This window comes from Meles meles, chromosome 13 (genome assembly GCF_922984935.1).
Source record: "Meles meles chromosome 13, mMelMel3.1 paternal haplotype, whole genome shotgun sequence".
NCBI lineage: Eukaryota > Metazoa > Chordata > Mammalia > Carnivora > Mustelidae > Meles > Meles meles.
Genome location: NC_060078.1, coordinates 25,457,643 through 25,482,864, shown reverse-complemented (window position 1 = coordinate 25,482,864; position 25,222 = coordinate 25,457,643). Strand labels below are relative to the sequence as shown.

Sequence of the window (25,222 nt, the reverse complement as noted above, 5' to 3'; positions counted from 1 at the left end):
AGCTCCTTCCTCTCTTGGTTCGGGACAGGAAGGGAGAGGGTCCGAGGCGCAAGGCTCGCCGGCTCCGCCTCGTCTGGGATGACGCCCTTCGCGGTCCCGGGAAGGTGCAGGGCGAGCGGGGGCGAGCTGCTGCTCGGGAGGAAACGCCTGAGTCTTCGCTCTGGAGCAGAGGGCGAGAAGGAGGGGGAACCCCGCCCTCAGGGCCCGCGGGCTCAGCGTGCCCCCGCCCCCCGGAAAGGTGCCTTTCTGCCCCTCCCTCATCACCACCGCCTGGGGTTTGGGGCTGTAATATCCCACGCAGTGGGGAGGACTCGGGAGCCCCGCGGGGCCTTGTCTCAACTCCAGCACCACAAGCGCCCAGTACCCCGCACGTCTCCAGCCTTCATCCACTATCTCAGCACCCCTGCCCTTATCCCCCATTGTGGCTCCGGCACGCTCAACGGTCCCCGACCACGGCCCCAGCGCACACCTCCCCCTAAAAAATCCCAACCGCCGGGCCAGCCGGCCCTTTCCCGGCCCTGGGGGCGCCTCCCGAGTCCGGACCCCTGCTGTTTGGGCCGCAGGGAGGAGCCGCAGCCGAGGAAGCCCCACCCTTCGAGGTCTTAGACTCCGCGGCCCCTTGAACATCTTGGACGCGGGGGTTAGCGTTCGAGTTGTGGCTCCTGGGCGGCCAGATGTGCGCGCTCCACCGCCCGGGGCCGGGCGGCCGGCGAGTCTGGACCGACGCGTGGGAGGGGCTGGGAGTTTCCCTCCGACCTGACTTAAAAGCCGCCGGAACCTCTCAACCCCTCGGGCTTCCCGCCTTGGCCTCCGAGCGATCCCCGACGCACCGCCAAAAGGAAAAAAGTTTCCAACCTATCCCTGCTGCCCTAGGAGTTTCTCAAACCAGCAGGGAAAACCAGGGCCGCTTTAGAGGATTCTCCAAAGAACAACCCTGTGTTTTGACCCAGCGGGCCTAGCTGTGGCCGTGGGACTCCAGGTGCGCAGCCAGCGGCCCGCAGGTGTGAGAGAGAAGTTGCGGTGGGATTGCATCTGGGGCTTGCTCTAAAGCGCTCTTTGACCGGTTATGGATTCCATTTTGGAAGTTGGAGGTCGTCTTCCACCTGGTACAAGCAGTTCGGGACGGGAGAAGAGCCAAGTGAACCCTGTGACTCAAGCCCCTTGGAATGTGCCTGGAATAATAATGGGGACTTGAAAGGTTTTTACGGCCGGGGTAGCTGGGGGGAGCCGCGGCTCCTGCTCCCGCGGTTGGCGGCCGGCCGAGGGGGGCAGCATTGCCTTGTGCAGAATGCTGCATCTGCTAACTGGACAAAAATAGGCAGAGCATCTGGTTTAAATCAACCCAAAAGCATTTCTATCAGCTTAACCCACCGTCTTATGGAACCGACAGAGCAGGACAAGCCAAGTATATTCCCGGTGCTCTTTTAACACTCCAGCGATTGCTAAACCCAATCACCATTTACCGCTGGTATTTCTAAGTGTCCTAACGCGCAATTGTCGTTATTTTAATGTTGCGAATTAAACTTCCTTTTCTGAGGTTGTGTGTGGGCATGTGCTCAAGTATTTACATTTGCCAGTAACGTTCTGAATGTGTTGCCCTTTATTTCTCTCTCTCTCAATTTATGTTGTTGATCAGGGAGGCCCTCGGATAGTAAAAAGTATCCCAGGCCGACATATGGGTTGTTTACACTACTAAATATATAGCCGCATTTCCCTCCCTAAACGCCCTACTCAGAATTCCAAAGGCAAGTTGGAACAAAAGGAAAATGTGTCTGAGTGTAAAGTGAGGATTTGTGCCAAGAATTACAGTCACAGGGTAAATAACCTTGTTTTCTCCTTCATCAGTGGCCGCTACCAAATCCCGTTCTTGGAAGGGGGCCAACCGTCTGTCTGGTGGAGGGTGCTGCTAATTAGAGAGAGCCCATAAACCTCCCTGTCAAAGAGGGCATATGACCTTCCCTTCAAGTCTAAACAATAAAGCTGGCCAACTGCAGACTGCGTTGGGCGCTGGCTGCCGCGCGGATTCCCTAAATAGGAACAGGATGAAGGCCAGGCTTGAGAGGTTACCATAGCTCTGCTCTCACACTTTGAGGAATCGGTCACTCTACTTCCCAGTATAACTTGTTTCAATTACTCTCCACAATCTATTTAGAGGAGAGCTGCTTTTGGAGAGAGCTCATTGTCTAATCTAAATGAGGAAGCAATTATTGCTTGCTGCAGTCTAATGGGCTTTGAGACTGTGGGGTCAAATAGCAACCAGATCTCATGTAACTGTACTTTGTGCTTTGGAAGATATATAGCCTTTTCATGATAATTACTTACCCTTGCTTCTCTGAGCCCCGTTTTCCCTATTAAGGTTACAATATGAAGGGTCCCCCCTCCCCCCCTTCATGCTCCGTTATCTTTTATAATTTGAGAATGTAAGTTATGGTAAGATAAAGACCACAACCTCACCTATACATCAGATAATGTTTAATATTTAAAAATTTTTTTTTTTTGCTTTTTTATAGGCATCTTCTTGGAATATAGCAAGAGAGTACCCCCAAGTCTTCCCTCCTTTGTCTCATTTACCTCCTTGGAAGCCCCCCTGCAAGCTTTCCTTTTATACAACATGTTGTGAACTATAAATATACAGTCCCACTTTCCTAGAACATATGGAAACTGTCCCCTGCCATATATACGAACTGTACTTGCTTTCAACTTAAAAGATTGAATAAAGTTCATCTCCTGTGTAAAAAGGCATTTGGCCTTTTTTTGTGTGTTTTATTGGTTAAAACCCAGTATGGAACAATGCATGAGAATTCTTGTGAACAGAGCACATAAAAGGGTTTATAAGGTGTGGTGTGAAGGGAGGAAGCCACAGAGCAAGTGCTGGTGGGGAAGGAGAGGAAGGAAGGAAGGAAGGCACTTCCTGAGAGGATACTCCTCACGTTGAAGCTACATCCTCTCTTCAAATCTCTTCCTGTTTGTCTTAGCCAATAATTGATAATAAATTATGTCTTTATTTTTCCTCTCCATTTGAAAAGCATCCTTTTTCTCTCCTGACTGAAGCTAAGAATGAAATCTCTTAACATCACATCACTCAAAAACCTCATTCCATTTAATCTTCTGAGAAATAATCCAAAATTTTTGTATAATACATGCTAAGAATCATTTCTATGTGAGTTGTTTAAATAGTCTGTGATTGCCAAGACAACTGAGTATGATGGAATTAACAAGAGTCTGAAGTCACAAATATTGTAGTTGGGTCCTAGGCTGGTTAATATTGAGTCCTGGGGGGCGTTTGTGTGGCTCAGTCAGTTGAGCATCCAACTCTTGATTTCAGCTCAGGTCATGATCTCAGGGTCATGAGATTGAGCCCTGCCTCAGGCTCCCCGCTCAGCGTGGAGTCTGTTTCAGATTCTTTCCCGCTCTCACTCTCCTGCTGATATGTGTCCTCTTTCTCCCTCTCTCTAAAATGATAAATAAAATCTTAAGAAAAAAAAAATAGAGTCCTGGTTTCTGTATCTGCAAAACAAGGTGATACCTCTATCCAAAGTGTGAAAATAAACTGATATACACATATTAGCTTCATGACTGAATGTAAGAGGCATTAGAAGCCAAAGTAGTTTTCCTCTTCCAAACAAACCCCATGCTGCAACATTCCCTTTTTTTAAAAAATTTATTTTTTTCAGCGTAACAGTATTCATTGTTTTTGCACAACACCCAGTGCTCCATGCAATACGTGCCCTCCCTATTACCCACCACCTGTTCCCCCAACCTCCCACCCCCGCCCCTTCAAAACCCTCAGGTTGTTTTTCAGAGTCCATAGTCTCTTCTGGTTCGCCAACATTCCCTTTCTTTATAAGATATACTCATCAAACCCAAGACTTGCAATTTCGACATTTACTTTTATATTTCAGGATAAATATTTTCTTTTGGAATTTAATTAGGAACACTGTGGTGGTTAATTTTATGTCAACCAAGTAGGCCACAGCATTCAGACATTTGGTCAGTGTTAGTCTAGATGTTACAGTGAAGGTATTTTTTTAGATGAGATTAACATTGTTACTCAAGTAAACTTTTCATAAAGCTCATTACCCTTCATAATGTGGGTAGCCCTCATGCACTTAGCTGAAGGTCTCAAGAGGGAATTCACCTACAGTATACTTTGGAACAGAAACATCAGCTCTTCCCTGGGTCTCCAGTAAGCAGTCCTGGCCTACAGATTTGAGACTTGACGAAGTCCTCCCCTCCTTATCTTTCTCTACACACATGCATGCACTCATACACATTTATTGGTTCCATTTCTCTAATACACATAGTACTCTTGATTCTTGCTACTACCCTGATCTGTTGATAACACTCAAATTTAGAGTAACTGAAATTAGGTATAACATTCTGGTAGGGGGGTGCCTGGGTGGCTCAGTGGGTTAAAGCCTCTGCCTTCAGCTCAGGGCATGATCTCAGGGTCCTGGGATTGAGTCCCGCATTGGGCTCTCTGCTCAGCAGGGAGCCCGCTTCCCTCTCTCTCTCTGCCTGGCTCTCTGCCTACTTGTAATCTCTGTCAAATAAGATAAATAAAATCTTAAAAAAAAAACAAAACCATTCTGAGCGGGGGGAAATCTCTACCTTTTCTGATTATCCCCAATTCTTTCTCAGCACTTTGAAACAGCGTCATGTCAAAACACATTATAATTCAGCCAGTTACTCTAACTTGGCTCCATCAATTATTCTCACTCACCACCCCCCCCCAATTTAGCATTAAAGAATGCTCGGAAGAGAAATATTTCTCTCCCAAGGCTGATGTGCAAGACCACCTGCCCCTTTTCTTCCCCTCCCTGCTTTCTTCATAACCTTTTTCTATTTCCCAAAGATACTGGTTCAAAAGATAAGAAGCTGTGACAGTTTCATGGGATCAAGATTGAGTCACCTTGAAAATTTGTAAGGCTACAAAAAATGTTGTAAGGTCTCAAGAAATTCTGCCCTAAAGGTTATGCTTTGAGTACTCCAGGTGAGAGCTGAAGGGAAGGTGAGTTGAATAGTCAGATTCAGGATTTGGGCATACCTCATTTTATTGTGCTTCACTTTATTGGGCTTTGCAGATTCTACTTTTTTTTTTTAAATACAAATTAAAGGTTGTGGTAAGCCTGCATTGAGCACATGTATGGGCACCATTTTCCCAACAGCATTTGCTCAACTTTGTATTTTTGTGATACATTTTGGTGATTTTCACAATATTTCGAACACTTCCAACTGTATTTGTTATGGAGATCTGTGATCAGTGATGAATGACTGACATTTTTAAGCAATATATATATTTTTAAATATTTTATTTATTTATTTGACAGAGAGAGATCACAAGCAGATATAGAGGCAGGCAGAGAGAGAGAGAGGGAAGCAGGCTCCCCACTGAGCAGAGAGCCCGATGCGGGACTTGATCCCAGGACCCCGAGATCATGACCTGAGCCGAAGGCAGCGGCTTAACCCACTGAGCCACCCAGGCGCCCTTAAGCAATATTTTAAAATAAAAGTCTGTGCATTGTTTTTTTAGGCATAATGCTGGTGCACATTTAATGGACTACAGTAGAAGGTAAATTTATGTCTAACTTTCATTTGCCTTGCTTTATTGCGATACTTATGTCACTGCGGTGGTCTGGAACTAAACTGGCGATTTTTCTGCAGTCGGCCTGTATATTTCGGACAGAGTCAAAAGGGCTTAGGACTGTATTGGATGTAAGAAGTAAGGAAAAGAAGGGAACCAAGGATGAAAAACCAAACAAATAAGCAAACAAAAATCTGCTCTGAGAGAAACCAAATAAATTATTTGATGACCTACAAGAAAACCCAGCATAAATCATCCTCAAATAATTAAAACATTTGGTTTTTAAAAAGCGAGAATTATTTCCCTTAAGTTGTTATGCTACCCTACTTGGATCCAGGCATTGTGCAGAAACACGGTAGTGCTGCTCCACACAGCAGGTACTCGAAGAGTATTTCTACATGAAAAAAATGGATGCTACTCTGATTTGCACACAATGCCAAAATACCATGTTTTCCTTTTTTCCTCCTCTTTTGCCTTTAATCTGGGATTGCCAGAAAAGCTAAGGCTAAACTTGGCGATTTTCCTGCTTCTGCGCAGCAGTCTTTTAGTATCCTGCACGTATAGCCAATGATCAATTTTGTGCTTTAAGATTTCAGTTCAAAGCTTTATCTTATAAAAAGCAATTTAAAGAACACTACCAAATCCAGACCCCAAGGAGTGTTTCAAGGCTAGAATATTGATGGGAGAGGTAAAAGGGGGGGAATGTTTTCCACGAACATGGATCGGTCTCTGAGACATGATTTTTGTTCCATGAATCTCTTTCTTCAGAACAGTGAACCACTTAAAGGGAGAATAAAATACTGGGGAAAATGCTGCTATTTGTATATCCACTGTGTCTTTTTGAATTTTTATTTAAGTTTCTAACTTCTCTGGATCATCACAAGGATATATCTCCTAATAAAGATGAAAACGTAATTCCATTTGGAAATACTTTAACACATTATATAGCATAATGAAGTAACATACAAAAAAACCCTTTTTAAACATAGGATTTCTCTCTAAAGCTTAAATGTGAGGCAGACAGACGTCTGACTTTAAAACAGATGGAACCCCAGAACATTTCCAGGATACATAAATCTGAATTTTGTGTTATATTTTATGTCTGAAACAGCTAACCAATACAAATTGATGGCTAGGGTTTCTGTACTAATTTTTTTTTTTTATATATCTTCCCATTCCAACAACCAAATTTAACAATTCAGTGTTTCTTCTGTAATTCTATGACCATTCCAGAATGTATATGGTTTTTTTTATGATTTGCTCTGTGATTTAGAATCTTAAGCATGTGCAGGTTATCTATTATGTAACATGTAATATGTACATAATATTATATACATAGTCCCTGATAAATAATATAAATTTATGGAACCCAACATAGGTACTCTGACACACACAAAACCATACAAGTTGTCACTAATAAAATGAGTTTATTTTATATTAAAGTTTTCAAAAACACATTTGTAAAATTACCCCATACTAGGCCTAAAGAGAGCCTTTACAAAGAGTTTAAAAAATTATAAAACTGCTTTCTTTTAACTATGAAAGTACACAGATTTAAGAGGTGTTAAGAGGCGAAAATGTTAATTCATGCTCAATTTTTAAAATGTTAATATACAACAAATCTGTAGGATACTACTAGAAGATTAAATCTTAACCACTTAGAAGAAAAAGCTGTATTTTTCTTTCAGAAAGTTTTACTCTTAAATGATATTTACTTAGAAATATATACTGCATATCATAGAAACAATGATCTCAAAATTGCTTAATTGCTTTGGAAATGAATCAGCCTATAGGAACACGTAGGGAATTGCTTGTCAATACATATTAACTCCTTAATTTCCCTGACAAAAGAAAATCAAAATAAAAATTCAGTTCATTCCAATTAAACATACAAATTACTGATATTTAATACAAGATAGCATCGGATTATTTTTAACAACACAAAAGTTCAAGTATTACAGAAGCTCAAACTATGTTATTTCAAAAAAGGAAACAAAAGAAGACATATTTATCTAACCAGTGTTTTACAGAAATTTGGAATATTTACATATTTTATAACACTGTAGGAATCTTTGGTGGTGACATATGGATTCAATTCCCTGAAAACACTTTAATAATTTTGTTCCATCAATCTGTGTAGTCAAGTATTTATAATCAGTAATGCTGGCAGTTACCACTTTCTAGCCAAATCCACATATATACAGTGAATTGTGTGGAGGGAATCTTGTGTGGGACCTACATGGGTTTACATAATTAATTACTTACCAATGAGACGTACTTCTGGCTTGTTTTTTTATCCCAGAAAAAAACATGGTAAACTAAAGAACAGATCAACTGTCACTTCTCAACAAACTCGGGAAATAGTTAATATTAATGCACAAGTTGAATGAATACATAATAAGAAAAAACACTGGGTACAATTTCTGCATACATTTTAACAGCTACCATAATAGCGCCTTATATAGGCTTGTGCAGCATCTGATGCCCCTTCACCAAATGGTGGTGTTGGGGAAGCAAGGCACTGTGGTCGAGAGAGAAATTTACCTCTTTTAAAAGCAGTGGACTCAAGCAGGGAACCAAAAATGACCTGTTCTACCTTAAAAGAGACAAAGGTTTCTAAGCTTCTCATACTAAGTTCCAAGGAAAGGGCATGCTAAAACACACACAAGAGAAAAGCAGCAAAATTTCGGAAATGTAAGGAAAGGAGAGAAAGGAAATGATGGAATAGCATAGTGACATCCACTGAGTCTAAGGCTATAATAGAAACAGATCAGAGGAGGCACTGTGTGGGGAGATGTGATGAAAAAGGACATGCATTACCCCTTTGCGACCTGTGGTGTCTTGTTTGTAGAAGTGTAGAGGGATAAATAATGTCTCCAATTTAGAACAGTACTCATGAATTTACTATAATTAAGGAATTGGCTTAATACTCAGATCTGACTTAGAAAAGATAAAATGGAGCAGAGCAGCCCACACAGGTAATGTTTTCATGCAGAGTCACTTACATGACCTTGTCAGGCAACTTGACATGACACTGCCTTTGGGCAGGAAAGACAGACATGGTGTAGCATTTGTATTAAGTCTGGTACTAGGCAATATATGTAAAACTCTCTTCCAAGAGTTTATAATCAGAATTCCTAGCAATTTTGAACACAAATTAGAGAATATTTCTAGAAACTCAAAGGCTACAAATAAGTCAAGGGAAAGCAGATGAAGATATTCATAGAATTAAACTTTTGGAGAAGGGGCACCTGGGTGGCTCAGTGGATTAAGCCGCTGCCTTCGGCTCGGGTCATGATCTCAGGGTCCTGGGATCGAGCCCCGCATCGGGCTCTCTGCTCTGCAGGGAGACTGCTTCCTCCTCTCTCTCTGCCTGCCTCTCTGCCTACTTGTGATCTCTCTCTCTGTCAAATAAATAAATAAAAAATCTTAAAAAAAAAAAAAAAAAACTTTTGGAGAAAAGAAGTTGAGCGAATTTTTTCTTGATGTTATATATCAAGAATGTGAGATAATCCAGAAAATGTTTTAAGACTTGTATCAAGAGCAGTGTATTAATTAAACTAAGATACTCTTAAATAAACATTCTGTTCTCTGCCAACACTCTGAGGAGGTCCTGAATATACATTGCCTGCTGGTTTCATTTCTTAAAAAGGTAGAAAAGTAAAGGATCTCACAAATCTCACTCATTGGTTTTTTTGTTTTTGACAAACAGAACAGTCAAGTCAATTACCTGAATTAACTGTACGAATCTGACTACCGAACTAAAACCACCACCAGAAATAGAGACTTCATAATGCATAGTTTATCAATTCCACCTAAAAAAGCCTCCGCGTTCCATAATTCAAAATCTCTTGGATTAAAAAACATTTTTCTAATATCTATTCTAGTAGCTTCTAATACGTAAGATTAACAACTGTATTTTGCATTGGCACCTATCTTCAGGAAATGAACTCAGCCAGGAGATGGGAGATTTAAGTGATTCTAGTCAATATAGATTTATAAATCAGCAGCACGTATCAGTGCTAGGCATGTGAGTGGACCAACTGCTGGATAACTTCACGACCCTGTTTCACAAAAACTATTTTTAAATGCTGAAAATGTAACCAGTGTTAACAAGAACATGCTGAGTTCAACTATGATGTATGGAAAACTGGCTGATGTTTAAAACAGTTTCTTACCTACAGAGGATTAGACAGTTGAAAATAGTTCAAGTTGAACAGTGAGCTGTATTTTCATATTATTAGAATCTAATGAACTTAAATGAAACCCACAGGAAAAGAGATGACAAAATTCAAGGCATACATGTGACATGTCGGGATGTGACAAATAAAAATAAAGACGGTGTCAATAAAACTTAAACATACAGTTGCAAATAAGTAAACAATTTTCAAGTGTGCAAAACTAGTCAGGAATAAAAGTGCTATGTGGAAACCTGGCTTTCAAATATTTGTTTCGAAAACTTTCAGTCAATGGTGGAAAAACCAGAAAGTATTAAAAAAGTAAAAATTTAAAGAATACATAAAACACACTGTTATCTTACATTATGCCCTTGTCCTATTACTGCTGGATCAGAGGCCTGTTTAATTATTATCCTCATGTGATAGGCAGAATATAAACGGAGGTAAACACAAATACAATAGCACAAAGGCTGATGTATTTTAAACCATAAAAGGACTCTTTTCAAGTACTCTGTGGGCTTGAGTTTCATCTTAACATCCGAGGCACTCAGTGTCATTGAGGAATTTGAAAACAGATAACACAATTTTTCTATTACTTCTGAGATATATATATACATACACATAAATAAGCTTTGCGTAACTACCTTTAGTAGTCAGGACATGGAAGTAATGGTGAAAGAAATAAAAGCTATTTAAATTTATGAAATTATAAACCCTATCACTGCTGCAATTTAAAGTATTATTTTAATGTGTAAATCCTGAATGAATAACGTTAGCAAAAAAGTCAATGTATTAGTGTAACTTGTCTTGGGATTCTTTAAGTGCAGATGACTAAAAATACACCTGTGGTCTCTTCTTCACTCTGTATTTTAGTGATCCATATCGCACCTGAAGAGAGAAATGTGCCATAATTACAAATCAGATGATGATTTTTGAACTTCGGTAGAACTGAACAGTTCATGATCACAGTAATAATTTTTTAACTTTTCTAATATGAAGAATCTGTTATCCTAGAAGTGTGCCTCTATACTCAGAAGACCTCGCTGCTGACGTCCTCAAAAATGGAGTGGACACTACGTTGCGTAGATGCTGTAGCCTATCACCAATGACAACCAATAAAAACATTAACTGTTGTTAGTTCTGCTTTGCCTGGTCTGCTAATGGTTCAAATGATCAGAGGTCATAGATTGGACTCCTCCTCCACTTTCTGGACACAAAGACGATGTATTATTATGGATAAACTTCTAGTTAATCCCCATGTGCGGTTGGTTCACAGCAGAAGTAGGTAGCTATTTTTGTTAGCTGCTCTCTTCACCTGTGTGTAGGGCTGGCACCGGGTGCTCACGACCACCGCAGGACTTGCTCTATGAGAATACCCTTTTCTACTCACAGGGGAAGTAGGGATTGAGCATTTTGTAAATTTCCAGAGATCCTAATATATCCAATCTGAACAGAGAATTTTAAGTGTAACTGCCGATCTCCCCCTCTGTCCTTCCTTTATGGATCGTTAGTATCCTGAGTGATAATGCAACAGGGAAAGCCTTTAAAAGGAATCATTAGGAAGACAGCTCTGTACCTGACTAACCTCTTTGCGGCCTTTCACGGTTTTCACAGATTTCATGCTTTGCGTTCTTCGCAGCCCTTTGTGCGTTAACATCTCATCATCTGAATAGGGCCCCTCCGCTTCTTCATCGGTTTTTTCGTTTCCGTCCTTCAGTGGGATTCCATAACCTAAACGAGTCGTCAAAACCAGCGTGTTTTGGTGAGAGGACAGCGCTCAGTCCGCCCGAGTGCACGTCTTTGCCTGGTTTGCAGTCGCCCCCTCATCCCCCTGCCTTTCTCATCTGGAAAGTGCTCCCTGCCCCTTATCATCAGTCTCTGCTCTGAGCACTGTTCTAGATGAAGCTGATACAAGTTTCCCCCGACCATTCCTATTTTTACTATGAGCTTTTCAGAACAACTCAAAATAATTTTGTTTTGAGTAGGTAACACCTTGTTCGAAAGTCAGAGAGTATAAGCAGGTATATACTGAGACAGATCTCTTCATGAGCTCTAGACTATCTAAGCCATCTTGTGTTTTACTGAGTTTGTCATTTGTGCCTTTGACTTTCATGAGAAATGAAGGCTTCCTGCCCACCAAGTGTCAAAACTTTCGTCGAGATTGGGAATGGGAGGGTAAATGTAAGGAGTCAAATAATGCCCCAAAGGGGCTGGAACCTGGGGCGAGATGTTCACTGGGGGCAGGTAATGGAGATATTAAGCCAATACTGTTGCAGCTGCTGAGATACAACCCAGCTGGACAGGCTACAGTAATTGGAAACACCCTGGGCTGTGATGACAGATGTTAGTCAAAGCAAACAGCCAACCTCGGGAAGGTCAGCGTGAAGCCGTGCAGGCATGCTAAAAAGGCTGCTCTGCATAGCTCCAGAAGACTGGACATTGGCCAATCCCCAAACATCCAGGTAGTCAGGCTGGTTATTGTCAGGAAGTCTGACAGCATTCCCGTGCTGGGATTCAGAGATCTGAAGCCTCGGTTCTCAAGCTTAGTAGAGTTTATTGGTATAGACTGATTAGCACACATGCGGAGGAGTCATCTGGAGCACTTGGTTAATACAAAGATTGCTGGGAGGAGGGCAGGACTGAGAATCTCTGCCTCCCACAAGCCCCCAGGTGACGCTGATGCCACTCAGGGCCTGCATTTTTGAGAGCCACCACCTGGATGGAGCAACACAGGGGCCCACGTCTATAGCAAGCAGAGTGCTAGAAAGATACGCAGTCAGGTAGAAAGACAAGGGGGAGGTTAGGTTACAAGGCCCCATTAAGTTTCAAATTCTCCTTCACTAAGGATAAGGTGCATGAATATCTAAATCCTCAGGTGGAGGAAAAAAGGAGTTTTCCCAGGTTCAGGAGGGGCCAAGGGATGGACTCCTTGCATGTGAAGAGAAGACATAGTAAACGTTCATTAATTGGCTCTCCCAGGCCACGAATAACTTCAGACTCATGAAACAAACCAAGAAGAGTTGTTAATAAGCTTCTTAGTCTCATAAGATACGCACCTTTAATTGTACATTATACAAGTATAATTTTATGCTGCCAGGCTTCTGGGCTAAAAATTAGGAAGGATTTGGGAGTAGAATCAGTCATAATTTAGGCCAAGATCCTTTGTTCTACTGACTCAGTCCAAGGAATTGTGTTCAAGGTAGAAGGGGGAGCACCTGCTGGGGGTCATGGCAGGGGGCGGGGAGGGGGCGGGGCAGCTGCTTGCTGTTAAGACTAGCGTGGCCCAGGGAGGGACTGAGTCAGTGGTCCAGGCAGAAGTTCATGATACAGTATGACCTGGGGAAAAAATGTACATACAGAAACAGGAAAAACAACAATGAAACCATTAGAGCTCCTGAAAGTGGGCTTTTAGGTCATGTAAACATTTTTTTTAATTTGCCCAATTTTATTAAAAAATTGTATTATTTTTATAATTGGGGAAAATAAGACAGAAAATTGTTTTTAGGTTGCCATTTCTAGATTCTTCTCTATTGCTGTTGCTTCCACAATATTCCTAATCCCAATAAAACTAAGGTAAAACGCAGAATGGGGAATCAAGGAAAAAGTTAGAAAGGAAGCAACTGTGACCAGAAAGTTCTCGAAGGTCACAGATGAAGCATAAGACTACAGGTCAACAAACATGACCCTTGCTATTTTAATTGCCCCTCACATTATGAATATGATTAGGAACTGGACCTTCATTCAAAAGAGGATTATATATACAGCTTATCCTTTCTTTGTTTCCTAATTTCAGGTAACAAATCTCGTTAGCTCCCTAATTATGGTTTCAGAGAAATTGATGGATTCCTTGTTCCACAAATATTAAAAAAATTCTAGGGCAGTGCGCTAAATTATTGGGAAACAATGATCGAAAAGACACAACTGTCATTTTTTACCCAAAGAAACAGTCCATTAGGGGAACCAGACTTGAATGGGCATTACTGCAACAGATGCTGTAAATCCAAGATAAGGATGAGGTACTATGGGAGCCCACATCGAGATAATCAACTCAGCCTGGGTGCAGGGGGAATGAGAGGAGAGAGAGGACTTCTTGTAGGAGGTGGTGGCTAACCTCTGAAGGCTCATGATTCTGTACAACTAGCACAACTAGAACAAGGCAGGGGAGCTACTGAGTTTGGACCTCATCAGAGAGCAAATGTGGGGGGCCAGTGAAGCATTTCAAGCAGAAGGGTAACATGATGACTTCTGGAGTCTTTCAAAGATTCTTTTTACGCTTTGGGGAATGAATCAGAAGTGGATGAAAGCTTGAAGCAGGGAGGTTACTGCAGTATGGCAGATCAGAAATGATGGGGTCCAAACAGCAAAGAAAGAGACAGTAGCCAAACTGGGGCTCTATTAGAAGATGGAATTGACAAGTTTAACTTAGCAATTTATTCAACCAAACCGTGCATTAGAAAGAGAGGGGTCAAGTCAAATACTTTCACTAAAATGTGCATCTTCCATTCCACTTAAAACCTGGAAATGGGGGCGCCTGGGTGGCTCAGTGGGTTAAAGCCTCTGCCTTAGGCCTAGGTCATGATCCCAGGGTCCTGGGATGAAGCCCCGCATCAGGCTCTCTGCTTAGCAGGGAACCCGCTTCCCCCATCTCTCTCTGCCTGCCTCTCTGCCGACTTGTGATCTCTGTCAAGTAAATAAATAAAACCTAAAAGAAAAAAAAAAGCAAAAAAAACCTGGAAACGAATATGAATGAACATTCTGCTGTGAGTGGTGGAAATGTTAATCAAAGTTGTCCAAGCATTTAGAAGTGTTGGGAGCAGCAGGGAGAGGCAAGACTATGAGGGAAGTCCAGATCTGGGTGCCATTCCACAGCAGGCACTCGGCTGGGGGGCGGAGTGCTTGATGGGACTGACAAGCCGGGGCAAAGTGAAGCTGCTGGTGCCATTCAAAGCGTTTTTGATCATCACTGATCTACACTGGACAGGGTCCTCGCACGCAGGAGCAGTGACCGGGGACCCAAGGCTGTATGACCCTGGGCTCTGTCTCCACTTTAGGAAACCGAGCTGGTATTCCCACAGCTCCTCCATCTGAGAGCTGGTGTATTTTAAGATTCTCCCCCTTATGGTAATACCTTATGGTAATAATAAAAGCCAACATTAATCCAGTACTTAGCAATCCACTGCTTTAATTGGGTTCTACATATTAACCTAAGTGCAAAATCACAGAAAGTTTGACCCGGAAGGAGACCCATGTTAGAAGACGGGCGTACTTATAGTCAACTAATCTTCGACAAAGCAGGAAAGAATGTCCAATGGAAAAAAGACAGCCTCTTCAATAAATGGTGCTGGGAAAATTGGACAGCCACTTGCAGAAAAATGAAATTGGACCACTTCCTTACACCACACACGAAAATAGACTCCAAATGGATGAAGGACCTCAATGTGAGAAAGGAATCCATCAAAATCCTTGAGGAGAACACAGGCAGCAACCTCTTCGACCTCAGCTGCAGCAACATCTTCTTAGGAACATCGCCAAAGGCAAGGGAAGCAAGGGCAAAAATGAACTATTGGGATTTCATCAAGATCAAAAGCTTTTGCACAGCAAAGGAAACAGTTAACAAAACCAAAAGACAACTGACAGAATGGGAGAAGATATTTGCAAACTACATATCAGATAAAGGGCTAGTATCCAAAATCTATAAAGTGCTTAGCAAACTCAACACCCAAAGAACAAACAATCCAATCAAGAAATGGGCAGAGGACATGAACAGACATTTCTGCAAAGAAGACATCCAGATGGCCAACAGACACATGAAAAAGTGCTCCACGTCACTCGGCATCAGGGAAATACAAATCAAAACCACAATGAGATATCACCTCACACCAGTCAGAATGGCTAAAATTAACAAGTCAGGAAATGAGAGATGCTGGCGAGGATGCAGAGAAAGGGGAACCCTCCTCCACTGTTGGTGGGAATGCAAGCTGGTGCAACCACTCTGGAAAACAGCATGGAGGTTCCTCAAAATGTTGAAAATAGAACTACCCTATGACCCAGCAATTGCACTACTGGGTATTTACCCTAAAGATACAAACATAGTGATCCAAATGGGCACGTGCACCCAAATGTTTATAGCAGCAATGTCTACAATAGCCAAACTATGTTAAGAACCTAGATGTCCATCAACAGATGAATGGATAAAGAAGATGTGGTATATATACACAATGGAATACTATGCAGCCATCAAAAGAAATGAAATCTTGCCATTTGCGACGACGTGGATGGAACTAGAGCGTATCATGCTTAGTGAAATAAGTCAATCGGAGAAAGACAACTATCATATGATCTCCCTGATATGAGGACGTGGAGATGCAACATGGGGGGTTAGGGGGATTGGAGAAGAATACATGGAACAAGATGGAGGGAGACAAACCATAAGTGACCCTTAATCTCACAAAACAAACTGAGGGTTGCTGGGGGGGGTTCAGAGAGGGAGAGGGGGGTTATGGACATTGGGGAGGGTATGTGCTATGGTGAGTGCTGTGAAGTGTGTAAACCTGGCGATTCACAGACCTGTACCCCTGGGGATAAAAATACATTATATGTTTATTAAAAAAATAAGAAATAAATAAAAAAATTAAAAAAAAAAAAAAAGACGGGCGTACTTGACCATCTTTTAGCGGTGAGACCCAGGCCTCTCCAGGCCTTTGCCTTCTTGTACGGTAAGGTGGTGAGACAGATGAGAGCTGATGAATGCCAACTCTGACCCAGCTGAGCTGTCAGGAGCATTATGCTGAGGGGGCCTGTGAGCCAGAGTGGGAAAGTACCAAAGAAAGTACCAAAGTCCTTCAGCAACGGCTGCCACCGTGGGCACTAGAGCAGGGAGCAGGCATGACACCTGTTTGCCATCTTTGACTAAAGCAGTGCTAAGGTTGTTACCTGCTCAAATTATTGAATTCCTAGTTCCAGCCCAACTGTACCACAAAGTGTAGCCTTTTTATAAATGAGAAAGAGAACCTTGGACACCTCATTTCTGTCACTGACTATGTAGTTATTAGCCCGACAGGTATTTTAATCTCCTTCTGCCTCAGTTTAATTAACTAAAAAAAGGGGCACCTGGGTGGCTCAGTTGGTTGAACGTCTGCCTTCTGCTCAGGCCATGATCTTGGGGTCCTGGGATCAAGCCCCATGTCGGGCTCCCTGCTCAGCAGGGAGCCTGCTTCTCCCTCTGCTGCTCCCCCTGTTTGTGCTCTCTTGCTCACACTCTCTCAGGTAAATGATTAAAATCTTAAAAAATTATTTAAAAAATAAAGATTAGGGCATCTGGTGGCTCAGTTGGTTAAGTGTTTATCTGCCTTCAGCTCAGATCATGATCCCAGGGTCCTGGGATTGAGCCCCACATAGGGGGAGTGGTGTCTGTTTGCTCAGTGGGAAGCCTCTGCCCCTGCTGTTCCCCCTGCTTGTGCTCTGTCAAATGAATAAAATCTTAAAAAAAAAAAAAAAGAAATAAAAAAATAAAGATGAAATACTTAAACCGTGTAGTCATCTTAAGGAGTAAATAAATATGTAAAGCACCTAAAGCAAAACAAAAAATGTTTTATTTCTTTATTTACTGCTATTGAAACTGAATATTGGGCTTTTTTTTTTTTTTTAAAGACTTTATTATTGGGCTGTTTTTAACTGATATGACGCAGCAGTATCTTTGCAGAAAAAATATTCCCACTTATTACAATGTGGTGTTCTTTCAGGGAATGCGAACATCATGTTCAAGGTGTCCATTTTCTTTTTCTTTTTTTTCTTAAAGATTTTATTTATTTATTTGACAGACAGAGATCACAAGTAGGCAGAGAGGCAGGCAGAGAGAGAGGGAAGCAGGCTCCCTGCTGAGCAGAGAGCCCGATGTGGGGCTCCATCTCAGGACCCTGAGATCATGACCTGAGCCGAAGGCAGAGGCTCAACCCACTGAGCCACCCAGGCACCCCAAGGTGTCCATTTTCTTAAATAGAAGCATTTGTGCTGTAGTGACAACATACAAACTTAAATCACTTCATCAAAGTAGCACTTCTCTTGACCACTTAGCCTCAAACCACTCAGAGCAGGCCACTATGAGTTTTCAAATTGGACTAAAATTTCCAGATATTTGAGTTTGCTTGTGGGAACAAGCAGAGCATCTGAGGTGAATGTATTGATCACATGAACCAGTACACAGACTTTGCAATGTGGATGCAATTACCACACTGAAAAACTTACTATTTTTTCTTGAGGAATTCTGGAAGTAAATGAATAAAAAAATAATTCATGACATAAAAAAAAATGAGTATCAGGGCGCCTGGGTGGTTCAGTCAGTGAAATGTCTGCTTTCAGCTCAGGTCATGATCCTGGGGTCCTGGGATTGAGCCCCACATCAGGCTCCCTGCTCACCAAGAAATCTGCTTCTCCCTCTGCCTTTCCACCTGCTCATGTGTTCTCTCTCTCTCAAATAAATAAATCTTTTTAAAAAATGAGTATCTTAAATATTTTTCAAAAGGAAGAGTACTGTTCTTTCTTGTTTTGAAAATAGGTTGATTAAAAAAAAATCACTGAAGTCCCATACTCAGAACTGAACACTTGATATTTCAGCAATACCCTTCCAGACTCTTTCCTATGTATACACATTTGAAAAGTAATTCCAATATATTAATGCATTTCATCTATTTATTGTATCTCTACAGCACTTTGTTTTATTGTTATTGTTTATTTCCCCACGATCTGTATGTTTTCATGTCAGCAAGTATGGACTGAGTGTATGAATCTTCTTGGCTAATAAACCACACTTCTGCTTAACCATTTTTTTTAGGTATTTGGTTTGTTCCAGTATTTTGTTACTATAAACAATGAGATGAACATTCTTAGACACACAACTTTGAACACTTGTCTGATGGTTTCTTTATGACATAGTCCTAGAAGTTTCTTGCTGAGTTAAAGGGAATAAATTTTGATAGTTATTGCCAGATTGTCATCAAAAAGGATCATTCCACTTAAGCCTCATAAAAAGTGTTTGAGAGTGTTTGTTTCCCAACATGCTTGCTGTGGTGATTTTAAAACATGACCACAAATTCTGACACTTTTCTCCTCTCCCCTTAGATTTTTTCCCACTTTTGTTTAAGGTTATCTCCACGTCCAACATGGGGCTTGAACTCACGATCCCAGATCAAGAGGCGAGTCGCACGTTCCACTAGCTGAGCCAGCCAGGCGCCCCTCCTCTTCCCTTAGATCTCCGGGATGTGGGTATGTACTTGTCTCAAAGAACTGCCCTTAGGCAGAAGTGCTGCTGCCTGATTCCTGCCACTTCTCTTGGAACACGGGCTCTGGGAGCTTTTAGCTGCCATGTAGGAAGTGCCAAAACTCAGAGAGCACGTAGAGAGGCGTAGAGAAGCAGAGGCCAGAGAGGCCCCACCTGTTTGAGCCATCCGCTGGGACTCTTCCCACCTACCACACCAGATGTGTGGGTGACGAAGCCTTTGCCATTATGACCCCAGCCCTAGGTGCTGTCCCCTGTGCCTGCAGCAAGAGCAGGACCTGCCTCCCTGAGCCCAGTTGCCCCCAGATTCAGGAGCAAAATAAATGACTGTGACTTTTTTTTAAGGCCATTGTTTGTAGTTCGTTACACAGAAATAGAGAACTAGAAATAGTTACCAACCCAGAACACTGCTCATTAGGAAAATCTTTTTGCCAATCTGGTGAGCAAAAATTACTATTATTACCATTTTAATTTACTGTTTCTTTGACTGTGAGGCTGAGTATCTTTTTCATGTAGTAATTGGTCAGCTGTATTCTTTGGTAGCATTAATAGGAATTGGCTCGTAAGAATTCTTTGCATGGTTAAAATCTGAGCCCTTTGCTTGTATCAGATGAGAATATTTCTTCTAGTTTGTTTTTTTATGGCACGGAATATTTTTCCCTTCTGTGTTATACATTTTTTTAATATAGAGAATGAACTCTCAAGTTTTTTCTTTTATGTCTTCTGGTATTGATGCCATGCTTAAGAAGTCTGGCACCTTAGGGTGCCTGGGTGACTCAGTCAGTTAAGCATCTGCCTTCAGCTCAGGTCGTGACCCCCAGGATACTGGAATCAAGCCCCGCATTAAGCTCCCTGCTCAGTGGGAAGCCTGCTTCTCCCTCTCCTGCTCCTCTCTTCATGTGCTCTCTGTCAAATAAATACATTAAAAAAAAAAAAAAAGTCTGTCATATCCTAAGGGTATAAATAGATACTCAGGAATGTCCCACTATATTATAGCTCAGTGTGTTACATTTAAGTCTTAATCTTTTAGGTATTTTGATGAAAGGCTTGAGGTAGAGATGTAACTTCATTTCCTACCCCATCTTCTAAGTCTACCAATTATTCTGACACCACTTATTTATCTGCCTTTCCCCCACCCACCTGAAAGGCCATCATCCCCATTCGATAAACTTCCACGTATATCTGGACTGTGTTTACACAGACGATCTATAATTATCTTCTCTTCAACTATTCCTGTCCTGGAACCTTACTACGTTTTAAAAATACTTTCAAGAGCGAACATTTTTGTTAAATTTCTTCCTTAGGGAAGAAAGAGCTCAGAATACATAGAATGGTATGTATTCTGAGCTCTTTCTTCCCTAAGGAAGAAATTTAACCATTTAAGTTTAACATTTAACCATTCTGTAGGAAATTTGAAACTTGGGCAAAGTAACGCATATTAAAATTTTAATTTCATAACTGGACAAGTCCCTTTTCTGTACTGCTACTACTTACTTCGTATCTCTCTAACCTTAAGTTATTTTAACTTCATGGCTTAAAATTTAACAGAAGAACTAAATAGGACCTTACTATCTTAAAATAATTTGTCACATCATTTTAAGTTTAATAGATGAATATCATAAAGAGAGCTATGGATTTTCATATTTACTACCTTGTTTTCATTTAAATATTAGAATATCATTCTTAGCCAATTCTAAAGTATAATTATTAATAAACTGCTGGCAAAGGGCTCAGGTAACTGGTCCAAGTGAAACAAAGTATATATAGTAGACCCTAGAATCAAAATCAGTAATTTTTAAATGTATATTAAGAAAATGCTTATATTGGAAACTACTTTTACATTGTTAATGTACTAAGGATAACGGTTCAAAGTTCTATGGTTCTCATTCTTAAAAATATTACTACTTTAATCAATGGCCAATGCTTAATTACTAGCAGTCACCCACTTTCTAAAGTCATTCACTCTAGACAGAATTCAGAAGTAAGTTCACTATTTTTCTCTACAGGATGGAACTTTTATTGTATTTCTCAAATTGGTTTCAATATAAAGGACAATTTTTAACCTCCCTCAAAATAAAACCACTTAAAAAAACAAAACCAAAAACACTGGATAGCCTTGTACCTTATGGACTTTAACAATATAGAAATAAGAAATGTCATGAAGATCTTAATTTTCAGCTGAGGCTTGAACTACAACTTTCTTTTTTTAAAAATATTTTATTTATTTATTTGACAGACAGAGATCACAAGTAGGCAGAGAGGCAGGTGGAGAGAGAGGAGGAAGCAGGCTCCCTGCCAAGCAGAGAGCCCAATGGGGGGCTCGATCCCAAGACCCTGAGATCATGACCTGAGCCAAAGGCAGAGGCTTTAACCCACAGAGTCACCCAGGCACCCCTGAACTACAACTTTCTTACATTGTGGTAAAATGACTAAGGAGCGATGTCTTTTTATTTATGGGTATATTTCTAAGATAAGAATAATTTGTTGACGTTTTAGAACATACTGACTCTGCCATGCTCCTAATTTATGTCAGAAATACCTACAAGTCAGTTCTTGAACAAGAATATGTCATTTCAATATATTCCCCACTGCAGTAATCCTATTTATAAACTGAGTCACCCTTTGTCACCCACTTCAAACTTTTTATCTTGTGAGTCAATACCCTTATTTGTTCACGGCATTTACAGTAAAGAGTGTTTAACTATACAACTCCTTAGATGTCACTACACAGTTTGAGTCGAAAGACGGCTGATGACAGGTCCGAACTGGTGCCGGTGGTGGGGAAGGGGGAGCCGCCACGCAGAGGGCATCTAAAAACTCATGGAGGCCCAAGAGGCTACTGTTCCTTTCTTAGTTGGATCATCTTTAGAGTCAACAAAAGGCAAGCCCCAACTTCATTCAGAGAAAATTGAGAGAAAGAGAACTCCAGTTGAGTGTAAATTCACAGACATCAGCATGCATCGTGTCTACTCAAATTCAGAGAGTTACCATGTATTATTTTCGTACCCACCTGGACTCAAAATTCCAATTGCGAAGGGAAAATATGTCAAAACAAAACAAAACAAACAAAGCGCACCTGCTGATTCACCGGAGACTGATTTACTTTTCTTTCTTGTTTCTTGTAGAGGTTGGAATGGTCTCTGTCCCACAGGCTCATCACCTTGGATAGCTGTTAGATCATGCATACTAAAACTTCGTAAACGCTCGGTTATTGCTCCTTGGCTCTATTTAACAGAGAAGTTAACAGAGAAAAAAAAAACACACATAGACACACTTTAAAATATTTCATAGGCTTATGTTTAAGTTTCTCCCAACATTTTATCATGAGGCTGATTTTATTATGAAACTTTCAGAAAAGGTGAAAGAACAGCACAGTGAACAGCCCTAGATTGTTTCTAGTTTGCTGTATTTTCTTCACCATGCATCTACCATCTATTCATCCATCAACCCATTTTTAAAATGCATTTCAAAGTAAGTTCTAGACATTGCACTCCCAAACATTTCAGCTTCATAATTTGTTTTAAATATAAAAAAAAAAAAAAGTATGATGAGCTTACCCTCTGAGTAGACAGCAACCATTATTTTGCTCTCTCCTAAAACTGGCGCTTTGGGACTTATGATTTACAAGTTTTTAAAGTAAAAGACATACTGTTTAACTTTTTCTTTTTAGATTTTATTTATTTATTTTATTTGAGAGAGAACGCTCATGGCGGGGAGGGGCAGAAAGAGAGGAAGGGGGCAAGAATCTCAAGCAGACTTGCCGCTGAGGGCAGAGCTGGTTACAAGCCTGAGATCATGACCTGAGCCAAACCAAGAACTGGTAGCTTAACACAGACAACCCAAAGACGTACTTTTTTTTTTTTTTTTAACGATTTTATTTATTTATTTGCCAGAGAGATCACAAGTAGGCAGAGAGGCAGGCAGAGAGAGAGGAGGAAGCAGGCTCCCTGCGGAGCAGAGAGCCCGATGCGGGGCTCGATCCCAGGACCCTGAGATCATGACCTGAGCCGAAGGCAGCGGCTTAATCCACTGAGCCACCCAGGCGCCCAAAGACGTACTGTTTTAAAGATAAGCTCAGTCAGGAGTGGCAATGACTCTACTTAGTATAAGGTTAAAAAAAAAAAAAAATAAAGGCCAAAGAATCTTGGATACAAAAATGATACTTAGTTAATGAATTTACTATATGGCAAGGCATATCTACTACTATGCAATTTGACTTTAAGTCATTTTACTTATTTCTTCATTTAAAAGATTTTATTTATTTATTTGAGAGAGAATAAACAGGGGGAAGGGTAGAGGAAAAGGGAGAAGCAGAGTCCTGCTGAGCGTCGGCCCGGATGCGGGCTAATCCTAGGACCTGGAGATCATGACCTGATGGGGAAGTCAGATGCTTAACTGACTGAGCCACCCCGGCATCCCTGAGTTTAAGTCATTTTAAAGCCTTAACAATATGATAGACACTGGGCACATGTGGGTATTTAAATTTAAATGAACTAAAATTAAAAATTTAGTTCCTCAAGTACATATTTCAAATGCTCAATGGCCACATGTGGCTAGTGGCTGCTGTACGGGACAGCACAGACAGAGAGAATATCTCCATCAGAAAATTCAATAATTTTTATCACTGCCCAGCTCTGAAAGGGACATTTCTGAACTTCACAGACCTAACTGCATTTCTTTCCAAAATATAAAGGGAAAAAAATAATTTCTAAATTTACCCACTTAAAATTTGCATAGCATACAGATGACTCATTTCTTATTTATAGCGGTTTTAAAAATATTCTTCTAAAGGTCTTTTTACTCTTATTATTTCTTCTCACACGTGTGAATTTATGATTGCCTCTACTTAGGATTGTACTACAGAAGCACTCATCCTTAATGGTGCATCTCTCAATTTCTAGATTTCAAAGCCTGAGGCACTATGAACACTTGGACCTTATAGTATTTTATGCTGAAAAAAGATCTTGATTCAGCTACTCTGAGCTAGTGATATCATATTATGTCAAAACCAAATGCCATTCTATACCCACTTAGGCTCTGTATTTGTACATTTTTAGATTGTGAAAATAAATTGTTACATTAAAGGGTCTATATTTTCAATAAAAATAATTGGGTTCCACATGTCTTTAAACATTCTTGTAATGGTTTAATCCATTATACTTTCTTCCTCTTTATCAGATATCATTTTAAGGATATAGGGGACAGAAGACATCAGAGATGCATGAGAAGGAAGTGACCAGTGCATGTCTGAAACAGACCTTGTTTTCTCAGAACGGTCAACATTTCTTTTTTCCCAACACTGGTATTTCTGTGCCCCCCTCCCAGCAATTCTTGACTTTTCACCTACTGCCAAATGATGACAACTGGAATACACATCTGTAGGGCCTGCTACCTGACTCAGGAGCAATTTCCAAGGTGGGCTGTGACTGCCACCACTTACAAAGGAATGTCTCAGAATGCAAATAAGTCCAATGGCCACTCAATCAATCCAGCACTGATTCACCTACGAACTTTGGTTTCTTTAACGAGTATGATCCACGAATTATTTAGAGCATACCTCACAAATGAACTCACATATTCTTGTTAGTTCTAGTGTTCTGCTGTGAAAATCCTGTCTCCAGAGGAGGAATTTCAGAAACCAAAGGAGAGTGACTAATTTTAGGCTTCTTCCATTCTCCTGGTGGACTGACTGGTATGTCACTGGTAGTGAGCATATTATAAGTAAACTAAATGTTCTGCTGCTGCTGTTTCTTTTTCATTGCTCTCGACTGCTCAAGAGTTCTCCGCAGACACTGGACTGCAGAAGCAGAGGCTGGGCAGTGAACTGCAGGTATGGTCCTGGGTTCCCATGGGAAGACCACACCATCCACCAGGGGTTTGCTTTAGGCTGATTAATGATGAACAGTGACCAGCCCTGAGGTATCTGGATTTTAACAGAGCTCTTGAGTAACCAACCCTATAGCCCCAAGTATTACCAATATGCTCAAGGCTTCAAGGAAGGCCAAGTACTATAGGGAAAAGCAAAAGGGGGCTGTGTACACTCTTTGAGGATTCCCAACATTTTCAACAGCTACTACCGCCTCAAAGAATCGGGTTTTCCACTGTGTATTTTCTTATGGGCCCAGAATAGAACGAATGTGGGAAGAGAGAATTAATGCAGTATTGTGCACTTCAAAAACATTACAT

General features: G+C 41.1%; 1 protein-coding gene across 3 annotated transcripts in view; it reads right to left on the bottom strand.

Annotated features, from left to right (window-relative positions):
• Positions 1-9,036: 9,036 nt before the first annotated feature.
• The window catches only part of REEP3 (receptor accessory protein 3), a 97,048-nt gene continuing 80,862 nt past the window's right edge, over positions 9,037-25,222 (bottom strand). For 2 of the 3 annotated variants that reach the window (XM_046027803.1, XM_046027805.1), the window contains exons 6-8: positions 22,113-22,260; positions 11,339-11,493; positions 9,037-10,650 (exon numbers count right to left, since the gene is read on the bottom strand). In XM_046027803.1, coding sequence (XP_045883759.1) covers positions 10,594-10,650; positions 11,339-11,493; positions 22,113-22,260 — 360 coding nt within the window. In that variant the 3' untranslated portion in view covers positions 9,037-10,593. The remainder of the gene's footprint in view (positions 10,651-11,338; positions 11,494-22,112; positions 22,261-25,222) is intronic. The other variant, XM_046027804.1, reaches the window with a different exon arrangement.